The 13,786-nt window shown below is 40.8% G+C and overlaps 1 protein-coding gene and 1 pseudogene across 3 annotated transcripts in view; one reads left to right on the forward strand and one right to left on the reverse strand.

Annotated features, from left to right (window-relative positions):
• The window catches only part of UVRAG (UV radiation resistance associated), a 322,825-nt gene that overhangs the window by 62,142 nt on the left and 246,897 nt on the right, over positions 1 to 13,786 (forward strand). For all 3 annotated transcript variants that reach the window (XM_062196734.1, XM_062196732.1, XM_062196733.1), the window contains exon 4: positions 2,315 to 2,476. In XM_062196734.1, the coding sequence (XP_062052718.1) occupies positions 2,315 to 2,476 (162 nt within the window). The remainder of the gene's footprint in view (positions 1 to 2,314; positions 2,477 to 13,786) is intronic.
• LOC133764862 (ubiquitin-conjugating enzyme E2 variant 2-like) lies at positions 10,885 to 11,381 on the reverse strand (annotated as a pseudogene).

The following is a 13,786-nucleotide window of genomic DNA, read 5'->3' on the forward strand; positions in this document are numbered from 1 at the left end:
TAGACTGAAGCCAGGAGCCAGGAGCTTCATCTGGATCTCCTGTGTGGGTACAGGGGCCTGAGGCACTGGGGCCATCCTCCACTGCCTTCCCAGACACATCATCAGGTAGTTGGGTCAGAAGTGAAGCAACCAGTGCTCAAACCAGTGCCTCTGTAGGATTCTGGCCCGGCAGATGGTGGCTTAATCTGCTGTGCCACAGCACCAGTCCCAGCATTTTTTGTACTGCAGGTAGTATAGTTATTCCTAGACCTTAATGTTTTTTTCATAATTAAGTGAAACTCTGCTCCTGTTTAGCAGGGCTGCTAAAACAGCTCAGTCTGATAGAGATTAGAGGTCAAATAACAATGGAATTCTGTTGAATGTAGATTGAAACTCTTTCATGATGGGAATTTAGTTATTATAAATCTAGTATAAGTTGATTACATAAATGAACTTCCTGTATTATCTTTGTGCTGTTTCTTGGTGGTATCTCAGGGTGTCTTCCCACTTTGGTTAGGGAAAACAATGCCGTAAGGATCAAGAGGAGTTATCTTATATGAAGACCCTTTAATTTACTGACTTATATAATATGAACATTTCTAGTTTAACAAGATTGGCCTAACATTTAACATTGGGAAATGCAAATATTTGATGCATTATAGTTCATTTCTAATTTTAAAAATTTATTTGAAAGACTGAGATGGAGAGACAGAGATTTCCTATCTGCTGGTACATTCTCCAGGTACCCACAACAGCCACAGTTGAGCCAGGCTGAAGCCAGGAGCTGGGAACTTAATTTGGGTTTCCCACATGGATAACAGGGACCCAACTAAAGCCATCGTCTGCTGCTTCCCAGAGTGTTTGTTAGCAGGAAGCTAGAATGAAGAGCAGTGCTACTACTTGAACCCAGGCACTCCAAAATGGGAGCTTAACTGCTGCACCAGTCACCCATGCCTGTTCATACCTATTGAGGCTATTTTTTAAAAAAGCATTTTATTTTTGTTTATTTGAAAGGCACAGTTACACACACACACACACACACAGAGGGAGATACAGAAAGATCTTCCATCTGCTAATTCACTCCCCAAATTGCTGGGACCATCAGGGCTGGACCAAGCAGAAGCCAGGAGCCAGAAGCTCCATACAGGTCTCCAATGTGGGTGGCAGGGACCCAAGTACTTGGCCCGTCTCCTCTGCTGCTTTCCCAAGAGCATTAGCAGAGAGCTGGATCAGAAATGGAGCAGCCAGAACTTGGACTGGTGCTCATATAGGATGTCAGAATCACAGGTGGCTGCTTAACCTGCTGCGCTACAAAGCTGGCCCCCATTCTTTTTTTTATTTATATATATTTATTTTTATTTATTTGAGAGGCAGAGGCAGAGAGAGAGAGAGAGAGGGGGGGGGGGGGTCTTCCATCCGCTGGTTCACTCCCAGATGGACACAATGCCAGGAACTGCGATGATCCGAAGCCAGGAGCCAGGAGCTTCTGGGTGTCCCACGCAGGTCATCCTCTACTGCTTTCCTGGGCCATAGCAGAGAGCTGAACTGAAGTGGAAAAGCCGGGACTTGAACTGGCGCACATATGGGATGCGGGCACTGCAGGCGGTGGCTTTACCCGCTATGCCACAGCACCAGCCTCAGCCTCCATTCTTAACCTCAAAACCTTTTAGTGGTCCCCTCCTCCCTCCTTGTCTCCTTGGCAAAGCATAGAAGATCCTTCAATGTAGCCCTAGTTCATCCTCCAGCTGTGTGTTCTGTGTTGTGTGCATCAGCAATTGCTCTTGGTTCCCTGACCATACCATGCCATTTGACACCTCTGAACTTTTGTGTCTTGTTCCCTTTGACTGCAATTCCTTATTTTATCTGGTGGAATTGTATTTTAAAAGCCAAGTTTCACAGCCTTTGTCATGTTTTCTGTCTGTTCCTTCAGAGATTATTATTCCTTTCTGTGCTATGTAACTTTTTATATAATTTTCTGAAACAGTATAATTATTTAAGTAGAGATCTGAATCTAGCAATACATTGGAGGCTCTTTGGGGGAGCTGTTTATATTTTGGCTTTTAATAGTCATGTGTTAAGTGTTGAATGAATTCCCATATGAAGCTCTGCCAGTGAGAGATGGGAATACATGTGCCTTCTAATGACTATAATAAGTACGCAGAGCAAGTATCATTATCTTCCCTTTGTGTTAATTAGAATGTCTTCTTGGTTCATTTAAGTTCGCAATTTAATATATTCATGAGGTCTTTTTTTTTCTAAGTGATTTACCAACTAATTGAAATAATTGTAAACAAATTAGAGTCTTCCTAAAGCGCATTTTCACTTTCATCAACAGAATCCAACGTGGCGGAGTCTAGATTTTGGAATAATGCCAGACCGTCTCGACACATCTGTGTCTTGCTTTGTGGTGAAGATATGGGGTGGAAAGGAAGATGTCTACCAGCTGTTGATTGAGTGGAAAGTCTGTTTGGATGGGCTGAAATACTTGGGCCAGCAGGTAATGTTTAGACTCTGGGTTTTAGTGGTGGTCATCTCAGAATTAACCTGTCTGACCTTTCTGTTGATTCTTTGGCCTTTTCGTTTCCTAAAGAGAGACTTTATGATTATTTACTTACGGTATTATTTGTTTATGTGATGTTGCTTACTTATGTTATGTTTGAGTCATTGCCCTTTTTTAAAAAATACCTTTAACTGAAGAAACTTACAAAGAAGCACCCTATACTAAAAAAAATTTAAGAAGAATTTTTTTTGAGTGTTGGAAAGGGTAGGTTTTTCACAGCATTCTGCTTCCTCTTTCTTATTGGATATTCTCCCCTAGGATCTGAAAATTAAGTTGAAATGTGGAATACACTATTAGACACTTCTCTTTCTCTTTTTAAAATATTTATTTATTTATTTGAAAGGCAGGGCAACAGAAAGGGGGTAGGGGGGAGAGACACAGAGAGAGAGAGAGAAAACTTCCATCTGGTCATTCACTCCCTAAATAGTCCTCAATAGCCAGGACCCTCTTCTGGTCTCCCACATGGGCACAAGGGCCCAAGGACTTGTGCCATCTTCTGCTGCTTTCCCAGGCCATAGCAGAGAGCTGGATTGGAAGTGGGGCAACCGGGACTCGAACTGACATCCATATGTGATGCCAGCACTGCAGGTGGAGGCTTTACCCGCTGTGCCACAGTGCCGTCCCCGAGAGCCAGAGTTTATTGAACACAGGGATATGATAGAAGCCTGACTGATACACAGCTCCCTGTCTGCACTTTTGCTGTATCTATGACTGATAGAGCTGATCCATCAAAAAGTATTCTTGTAACTGAGCTCAAAAAGTAGCTCCGTAACCCTAACACAGTATTACAGTATACAGCTAGCAGCTACATATGAAATGAGAGCCGCCTGCCATCCCCAGACAGGTTGTTAGAATTAATGGTTATAGCAACCTTGTGAAGGTTATTATTACTCTTTTTTCCCAGATGAGAAAGTTGAACCTTAGAGAGTTTAAGAAATTAATCAAGATCAGATAGTTAGGTAGAGCTAGAATTTAATTCTGGGCCCAGCTGATTGAAAACTTACTTTCTTTGTGTTGTATCACACTGGGGTATACCCATGTGGAATATATACACTGCACTATGGAATGAACGCCTTTTGTATTTTGTGATGCCTATTGTACTACTATTAAAGGTAACCTTAAAATGTTAGTCACAGGTTATTTATACACATCTGTGATGCTTTCTTAGTATTTATTCAGTATATACTTTCTAGTATGTTTCTTTTTAAAGAAATTATTTGTTTGAAAAGCAGAGGTATGTATACTTTTTTTCATCTGATTTTGAATGTAACATATATTCTGAGCAGGTATTTTGGCACAGAAATGAAGACAGCATTCGGGATGCCTGCATACCGTATTAGTGTGCCTGGATTCCAGTCCCAGGCCCACTTCTGATTCCAGCTTCTTGCTACTGCACACTGTAGGCCGCAGCAGTGCATGGCTCTAGTTAAGTCTCTGCCACCCACATGGGAGACCTAAGTTGCATTCCAGGCTCCTGGCTTTAGAGTGGCCGGCTCTGGCTTTTACCAGCATTGAGGACCAGCAAATGGAAGATCTCTCTGTGTCTCTTTGCCTTTCAAATAAGAAAACAAAAATAACAATTTAAAAGAATTCTTCTAACCTTTATTTAAAAAGTACCACATGTTCTTTGTAATCACTTTGGAAAATTTTGATCAGCACAGAGAAGAGACTAAAAACTATACAGAATCTTTCTTTATAGCTACAGATAAGCTGTTATTGATAAACACAGAAAACTGAATAAAAAATTACATGAAATTTTCCTGCCAGCTACATCCATTATTAACATTTGGTGAATATGATTTTAATCTTTCTTCTCCTAAGGACATATATATATATATAATATTTTATGTTTATAAAATTTCAGATCCCATCTAATCTTAAAGCTGATTTCAGAATTTTTTCTCTTTTTTCTTAAAAGATAAAAAACTTCTTGAGATTGATTTGTAGTTCTCATAATAAATTTCTGATTCCAACCTAACCTTTTTGTAGCAAAATGATAGAGATAAACAGAATGCGTGTGATTGATTTTGTTTTAGTAATAAGAGGTTGAAGATATGGAAGTCAGGTGAATGTTCCCAGGAATATTCTGTTGCTGGCTTTGGTAACTCATCTGTAGATAGAGAGGAGAGAGTAGACATTGTGTCCTGATAATCCTTGTTTTTCCTCCATGTGAGCCCTCATTTTAATCCTTCACAGCAGAAGCAATTTTTTTAGTAGCCACAACTCTTTCTAAAGTAACTAAATCTATTTTTATATTTCACAATTGGGCATTTATTACTATTTTGAGTTATTTTAGATCTCAGTTCTTTGAATTTTTAAAGTTTTATTCCTCCCACCTTTAGATGAAGTTTCATTTGGGGTGATCCTAACTGAAGCTCACATCAGTTACATCTGAAAGAGGGAGGTATGTAGACAGTAATTAAAAAGACATTAAAGACTTTAGGGATTGGATACTATTATCTTTAAAGTTTTTGAAAATAGAAAATACTATGAAACCTTTATGTTTTTCCTAGTGCTTCATGTGTTTGAAAGCACTCTTGCAGACTTACTGGAGTGTGGTTTCTGGGGATCAGAGAATGTGTAGTATGCTTCTGAATTCCCTGACCTTCAGGAATGCTTGTTACAGTCTCAAGAAGTGTCCATGGGAAATATGTGTGGAAAATGGTGCCTCTGAGCTCACGATGAGAGTTTTGTTGTTATTTTCATTTTAAATGTTTATTTTAAAATTTTGGATTAACATGTACTCCTTATATATTTTTACAGAGTACAGTGCAATATTTCAACCTATACACACAGCATTAACCAGTCATAACTGGCAGTTAGCATTTCTTTTTCCTTGTCTTTGTGTTTGGAGCCTACCACCAGCTCCTTGGTTCCAGTTCTTTATAGAGAATACACACACACACACACACACAGACACACCAGTGAATGGAAGTCCTCTCTGTCTCTGCCTCTCTCTGTAACTCTTTCAAAAAATTAAAATAAGTCTTTAAAAAACAATAAAAAAGACTTTCTTTGTGTGTGTATAAAAAACATTGTCTTGACCTATAGTCGCCCATTGTGCTGTAAAATACCAGAGTCCATTATGTTTACGTTGCTGTATCTTGGTAGCCATCATCCACCCTCCCTCTGTCTGCCCTTTCCTCACCCTTCCCAGCCTCTGATTAGCAGTATTTTAAAGTCAGATAGATTTTTTAAAATTCCACATGTGAAAGAGAATGTACAATATTTGTCTTTCTGTGCTTGATTGTTTCACTTATATAATAACCACCAGTTCTGTCCATTTTACTGCAGATGTCAGCATTCTCTTCATTTTTTATGGCATAATAGTATTCAATTGTGAAAAGGTGTACCACACTTCCTTTATCCGTTCACTCATTGATAAATACCTAGGGTGAGTCCATATCTTGGCTGTTGTGCGTAGTCTTGGAACAAACATGGGAATGTGGGTCTCTCCTTCAGATGCTGATTTCATTTCCTTTGGCTATGTACCCAGAAGAGGAATAACTGGGTCATATGGTATATCTATTTTTAATTTTTTGAGGAATCTCCATATTGGTTTCCATAATGACTGTACTTATTTTGCATTCCCACCAACAGTGTATTGGGATTTCCTTTTCTCTACATGCTCATTAGCATTTGTTACTTTTTGATATCAGCCATTCTCACTGGAGTGAGAGGATATCTCATTGTGATTTTGATTTGCACTGTCCCTGTGGCTAGTGATCCTGAGCACTTTTTCATCTGTCAGTTGATCATTTTTATTTCTTCTTTTGAGAGCTAACTATTTAGAACCTTTGCTCACTTATTAATTGGGTTGTTTTTGTTTTGTTGAGTTTTATTTATTTTTTATTGTTTTTTAAAGATTTATTTTATTTATTTGAAAGAGTTACAGAGAGAGGCAGAGACAGAGAGAGGTCTTCCATTCTCTGGTTCACTCTCCAGTTGGCTACAACGGCTGGAGCTGTGCCGATCCAAAGATAAGAGCCAGGAGCTTCTTCTGGGTTTCCCACATGGGTGCAGGGGCCCAAGCACTTGAGCCATCTTCTACTGCTTTCCCAGGCCATAGCAGAGAGCTGGATCAGAAGAGAAGCAGCTGGGACTAGAACCGGCACCTATGTGGGATGCCAGTGCTTCAGGCCAGGGCTTTAACCCGCTGCGCCATAGCGCCAGCCCTGAGTTTTTTGATTTCCTTATATATTCTGGATATTAATCCTATGTTAGAGAACAGTTTGAAACTATTTTATTCTAAAGATTTTATTTGTTTACTTGAAGGATAGAGTTATAGACAGAGAGAGGGAGGGACAGAGAGAAAGGTCTTTCATCCACTGGTTCACTCCCCACATGGCCGCAATGGCTGGAGATGCATCGATCCAAAGCTCAGAGATTCTTCCAGGTCTCCCATGCAGGTTCAGGGGTCCAAGCACTTGGGCCATCTTCCATTTCTTTCCCAGGCCATAAGCAGAGAACTGGATTAGAAGAAGAGGAGCCGGGACACAAACTGGCACCCATATGGGATGCCAGCACCACAGAGGCTTAGCCTATTACACCCAGCTCCAGCCCCTTGCAGCTCTTTTCTTCCATTATGTTGGTTGTCTATTTACTCTTGATTGTTTTCTTTGCTGCACAAAGTTGATATAATCCCATTGATTTATTTTTGCTTTTGTTGCCTGTGCTTTTGTGTATCCAAAATATTCATGGCCTATGACAAAGTCTTAAATTGTTTCCCCTGTGTTTTCTTCTAATGTTGACTTACATTTAGATCTTTGATCCACTTTAACTTGATTTTTGTATAGGGTAGGAGGGGGCACTACTGGTTAAATCTTTGCATGTGAATATCCAGTTTTTTTCCAGAACCATTTATTGAAGAGAATGTTCTTTCTCCAGGGTATGTTTTTAGCTTCTTTTTCAAAGACAATTTGACTTTCGATACATAGATTCATTCCTAGGGTTTTCATTTTGTCTGGTTGGTCTGTGTGTCTATTTTTATACCAATGCCGTGCTGTTTTGGTTATATGGTATGTCTGGAAATCTGGCATTGTGATGCTTCCAGCTTTGTTCTCTTTTTCAAGATTGCTTTGTAAATTTAGCTGTCTTTGGTGTTTGCATATGAATTTTTGGATTGTTTTTCTGGTTCTGTGAAGAATGTCATAGATATTTTGATTGGGATTTTGTTGAATTTATAAGTCACTTTAGGTGGTATGAACATTTTAATAATTTTAATTTTAATTTTAATCTATGAAAATGAGGGGTTCTGTTCTTTTTTTTTTGTATCTTGTCACATTTCTTTCTTTAGTGCTTTGTAATTTTCATTATACAGGTCTTTCACATCCTTGGTGAGATTTCTTCTAAGGTGTTTAATACTTTTTCTGGCAGCTACTCTGAATGGAATTGGTGTTCGACTTTCTTTCTCAGCAAGTTTGTTATTGGTGTATGAAAATGCTGCTGATCTTTTCATGTTGATTTTCTGTCCCACAACTTTCCTGATTTTGTGTATGATTTCTTATAATCTCTTGGTACAGTCTTTAGGTTCTGTCTCTATAGAATCATGTCATCTGCATATAGTGATAATTTGACTCCATCCTTTCCTATTTGTATGCCTTTTATTTACTTCTTTTTCTTTTTTTAAAAAATTTTATTTATTTATTTATTTTTTAAATTTTTGACAGGCAGAGTGGACAGTGAGAGAGAGACAGAGAGAAAGGTCTTCCTTTTGCCGTTGGTTCGCCCTCCAATGGCCGCCGTGGCCGGCGTGCTGCGGCCGGTGCACCACGCTGATCCGATGGCAGGAGCCAGGTGCTTCTCCTGGTTTCCCATGGGGTGCAGGGCCCAAGGACTTGGGCCATCCTCCACTGCACTCCCGGGCCATAGCAGAGAGCTGACCTGGAAGAGGGGCAACTGGGACAGGATTGGTGCCCCGACCGGGACTAGAACCCGGTGTGCCGGCGCCGCAAGGCGGAGGATTAGCCTAGTGAGCCACGGTGCCGGCCTTATTTACTTATTTTTCTTGTCTAAAGGTTTTGACTTAAACTTCCAGTACTATTCTAAATAAGAGCAATTTAAGTCTGATTCCAGATCTTAGAGGAATAGCTGTCTGTTTCCCCATTCAGTATAATGTTGGCTGTAGGTTTGTCATTTATAGCCATTATTATGTTGAGGTATGTTTTTCTATACCTAATTTATTCAAGATTTTTTTAAAATCATGAATTGGTATTGAGTTTTATCAAATGTTTTTTCTGCATCTATTGAAATGTTTTTTCTGCAGCTGTGTTGTTTTTATCTTTCATTCTGTGGATGTGATGTATTATGTTTTTGATTTGCATTTGTTGAACTTTCTGCATACCTCAGATAAATCCTATTTATCACAGTGAATAATCTTTCTGATGTGTTATTTGATTCATTTTGCTAGTATTTTGTTGAGAATTTTTGCATCTATGTTCATCAGGGATATTGTTCTATAATTTTCTTCTTTTTATTATGTCTTTGTATGACCTTGGAATCATGGTCGTGTTGCCTCATAGAATGAATTTGGAGAGATTCTCTCCATTTCAATTCTTTGGTTATAGTTTGAGGAGAAATTGTGTTTGTTCTTCCTTAGAATTTGGCAGCAGAACCATCTGATCTTGCATTTTTCCTTCTTTGGAGATTTTTAATTACTGATTCAGTCTCATTACTTGTCATTAATTTGTTCATGATTCAATTTTGGTAATAACATGTATCTAAAAATTTATCCTTTTCTTCTTGATTTCTCATTTTGTTGGCATATATTTGTTCATAATAATCCCTAATGATCCTTTGCATTTTTTTTGTGTTTTCTGTTGTGGTATCTCCTTTTCCATTTCTGATTTTATTGAGTCTTTGCTCTTTTTTTCTTGGTTATCAATTTTGTTTATGTTTAAAAAAAAAACTCTTCACTTCACCACTCTTTTTGTATTTTTTTAAAAGATTTATTTATTTGAAAGTTGGAGCACAGAGAGAGAAGAGGCAGAGAGAGAGGTCTTTCATCTGCCAGCTTACTCCTGAGCCAGAGCTGCGCCCATCCGAAGCCAGGAGCCAGGAGCTTCTTCTGTGTCTCCCATGTGGGTGCAGGGGCCCAAGGACTTGGGCCATCTTCCACTGCTTTTCCAGGCCATAGCAGAGAGCTGGATTGGAAGAGGAGCAGCCGGGACTCAAACTGGCACCCATATGGGATGCCAGTGCTGAAGATGGCGGCTCTACCCAATATGCCACAGTGCTGGCTCCTTTTTGTATTTTTTTCAAGTTTCTTTTAAAAAATTTTTTATTTATTTTTATTTGAAAGGCAGAGAGACACACACGCAGAGATATCTTCCATATACTGGCTCACTTTCCAAGTGCTCATAATAGCCAGAGCTGGGGCAGCAGAAGCCAGGAGCCCAGAACTTAAAACCAGTTTCCCACATGGGTGGTAAGAGCCCCAGTACTGGAGCCCAATCTGTTTCCTCCCATGATGTGCACTAGCAGGAAGCTAGATTGGAAGCAGAGGAGCCAGGTCTCAAACCAGGCACTCCTGTAATGTGTGGGAATCCCAAGCAGTGACTTAATCACTGTGCCAAATGCCACCCTCAGTCTCTGTCTTTTCATTGGGAAATTTAGTCCATTTACATTTAAGGTTACTAATGGTAAGTAATGGCTTAGTCCTTCATCCCCCGCCCCCCCCCCCGACACTTTTCACATTTTATTTACATTTTATGACTAACTTTAATCTCAAAATCATATATCCATACACTGATTTCCTTTTTTTGTTGACTTCACTTGAACTTAAATGCAGTGTTTGTTAAACAAAGAATGTAAACAAATATTTACCGTGCCTGTTACATGTAACACACTGGAACAGCTTTTAACTGAAATTCATCGAACCCCCAACTTTTTTTTTTATTATAAATACAGGTATCAAAACAATCCTGAACATATTTTTATACTACTAGTAGTTAGCACCCACCCTACTTTAAAATTTAACACAATTTGAGACAATATTCATTGTACCTGCTACTTTAATCAATTTCAACTGCAGCTCTTTCACTAAGCAAGATGGATAAAGCATGCCATTTCTGTTTGTCCTTTTTGGGATTTTTACTTTTCAGAAACACATGTTTCCACTGCTCACACGTCTCGCCATGCTTGCATCTTGTAAAACCTTGGAGCACTCCAGGTTTATGTTTAAATGACAGTGCCTTAACAAGAGAAAGAAAAATTGTGCTGCATTTTTCCTCCCGTTACCTGAAAACATAATAGGTATACATATATTAAATATATTACAAATGTCCGGGTCACATATACCAGCTGGAATTCTTTACTGAATGTGTGGGTATTTTGCATTGTGATATTTAATCAAGACAGTAATATAAGTAGAAGGTTGTTGATTTAAGACAAGTTTGAGATGCATTAAAATTAATTGTTGTATGTCCTTCTGGTGGCTGTGGAAGCTTCATAGTTTTTTTGGACATCATTAGACGTCTTAGCTCTTGAAGTACAACTTTAATGCTATATGAATTTTGCCTTTTGCTAATACTGGTATGCCCTGTGCATCCACCATTCCACTGAAATTATTTATCCCATTCATATTAATTTTTGTTACAAATCTCACTGATGGAGGAGCTTCTGGAGATTTAGGTCCACATTCTACTTTCAGGCTATATAATCTGTTCTCGTGATTTGTCCTTGGTGGCCCAATAATCATGCCTGTCCACCTTGTAAGTGTCATATCTTCATCATCTTCAAGGCCCCAGCTGAGCGTACCATCGCCTACTCCTTTTTGTCCTTCTTCAAGTTCTTCCAACAAGCGAAAATTATGAGGAACTTTAATTCCTGTGGAGACTGTCATCTTCTCCTGCAGCCCGACTAGTCCTGTCATTTTTTTCTTTAGTATTTTATTTTTTTAAAGATCCTTTTTTATTTTTCTTATGGATTTTATACCTTCAAATCTATTCATGTTGTTGGTTGTTGCTTTCTTTGTTTCTGAATGTAGGGTACTTTTAAGCATTTTTTAAAGCTGGTCTCTTGCTGATGAATTCCTTCTTCACTGGGCAAAGTATTTATAACATTCTTTTCTTTCAGAAAACACATTCTGGCATTCTCTTTTATCTGACATTCTTTTCTTTCATAATTTGAACTATATTGTTCCATTGCTTCCTGGCCTGTAAGGTTTCTGATGAAAATCTGCTTTTAATCTGATGGGGGTTCCCTAAAAGTAAACTGGTACCTTTCTCTTACAAATATTAGAATTATTTGTAATTTTTTTTTTTTTTTGACAGGCAGAGTTAGACAGTGAGAGAGAGAGACAGAGAGAAAGGTCTTACTTCCATTGGTTCACCCTTCCCCCCCCAAATGGCCGCTATGGCCGGTGCGCTGCGCCGATCAGAGGCCAGGAGCCAGGAGCTTCCTCCTGGTCTCCCATGCAGGTGCAGGGCCCAAGGACTTGGGCCATCCTCCACTGCCCTCCTGGGCCACAGCAGAGAGCTGGATTGGAAGAGGAGAACCGGGACAGGACCAGCGCCCCAAACAGGACTAGAACCTGGGGTGCCGGTACTGCAGGCGGAGGATTAGCCTAGTGAGCTGTGGCACCGGCCTGTAATACTGTTATTTTGAGAGTTTGACCTTACGTGTCTTGGGGAAGATCTTTCTGGTCACGTCTATTTGGAGTCCTGTAGGCCTTCTGTGCATTTCTTCAGATTAGGAAGTTCCCAGTTATTATTTCAATGACTAGGTTTTCTGTGCTTTGGATTTTCTCTTTTCTGTGAGGAATTCCCATTATGCAAATATGAGTTCATTTAATAATGTCCCAAAGATCTTGGAGACTGTCCTCATTCTGCTCTCTCTTGCTCTCTGACTGGTATATTTCAAAAGATCTATCTCCAAGTGCAGATATTCTTCTACCTGATCTAGTGTGCTGTGGAATCTTGCAGCTGTATTTTTATATTCTGTCACTGTAGTGGGTGGTAGCAGCAGTGGAGGTGTAGGACACTCCTGGGACTCAGTGGGGTTCCTTGAGTCTCTGGTACACATACACCAAATGCTGTCCATGCCAAAGGAAGAAGCCGTGGGAGCAGTGCTGGTGCCAGGATCGGCATGGTGTGCAGCACCCCATCCCCCAGCCGATGTCTGTCTGAGGGTGTGTAGCCTCATGGCCTGCTGAGGTGGATGCTTCATGCAGATCCTGTATGGGGGCCTGAAGCAGCAGCACTGGCTGGTGCTGGGATAGGTGGGGTGAACCCTTAGCCAATGTCCTTGGAAGGGCTGGAAGCAGCAAAAGCAGGGCAGGTGCTATGAGCTGGCTAGGCGTATGTACGATCCTTAGCACAGTGTGGAAGGTGTGCACAGTTCTGAGCAGTGGTGAGCAGGCTAAGCTGGGGTCGTAGGCTCTCTGACCTGGAGTCCTGGTGTGCATGAGTTCCAGCAGCATTTGAGTGATGTCCCAGGTGGTTAGGGGCGGGGAAGGAGTTGGGAGGGAGGGTGAGCCCAGGTCTGAGGGGCAAGCACCCCTACTTCTAGGGTCCTGGGAACAGGATCTCCTTGCTGTTCTACATCCCCTGTCTCTTGAAGTGCAGAGTGCTGCCCAAGCTAGGGTGCTAGGTTTGTTGTATTCTGCTGGATCTGGCTGGATTCATGAAGTTACAGGGTTTTTTTTTTTTTAAGTTGGTAGAATATCTGTGGGGCCCCAGGGATGGGGATGTGTGGGGTGGTCTGTCCTTGGAAATGTAGGTGCTGTCAGTGACTTCTTTCTCAAGAGGCTTCCACACAGCAGCAGCCTGCGCTTTGGGCGCTGTGGGGGATGGCTTGTGAATTCCTTCTCTGAATCAAGGCAACCGTGAGGTGTCTGGGCAGCTCTTCTTACTGGGCTTCTAGTCTGGTGCCTGTGGTTCCTCCTGCAGCCAGGACCACCTGCTAAGGCCCTCATGCAGATGGGCTCTGCTGGGGCTCTCCTGTTAACCCTTCTTCCTCTACCCCAGCAGTGGATTCCTCCGGGCCACTGGGCCGTGTCCTGATAGCTGGGTGGCTGTGTTCCTTTCTCTGTGCTGCTATCCCAGTCCCCCTGTCATTCGCCTACCCGAGTTCTGGTGTTCCTCAGGAACTTGCCTTAAGATGCAGCCATTTATTTGTTGTTTTGCTTCTTCTGTGTAGGAGGAGGTAAACATTGGGTCACCTCTGTTTGGCCATCTTGGAAGGTCTTCTGATGGGTTTTGAGGCCTTTGACTAATGCAGGAAGGTTTCAGTATATCACCTGGTCTT

This window comes from Lepus europaeus, chromosome 7 (genome assembly GCF_033115175.1).
Source record: "Lepus europaeus isolate LE1 chromosome 7, mLepTim1.pri, whole genome shotgun sequence".
NCBI lineage: Eukaryota > Metazoa > Chordata > Mammalia > Lagomorpha > Leporidae > Lepus > Lepus europaeus.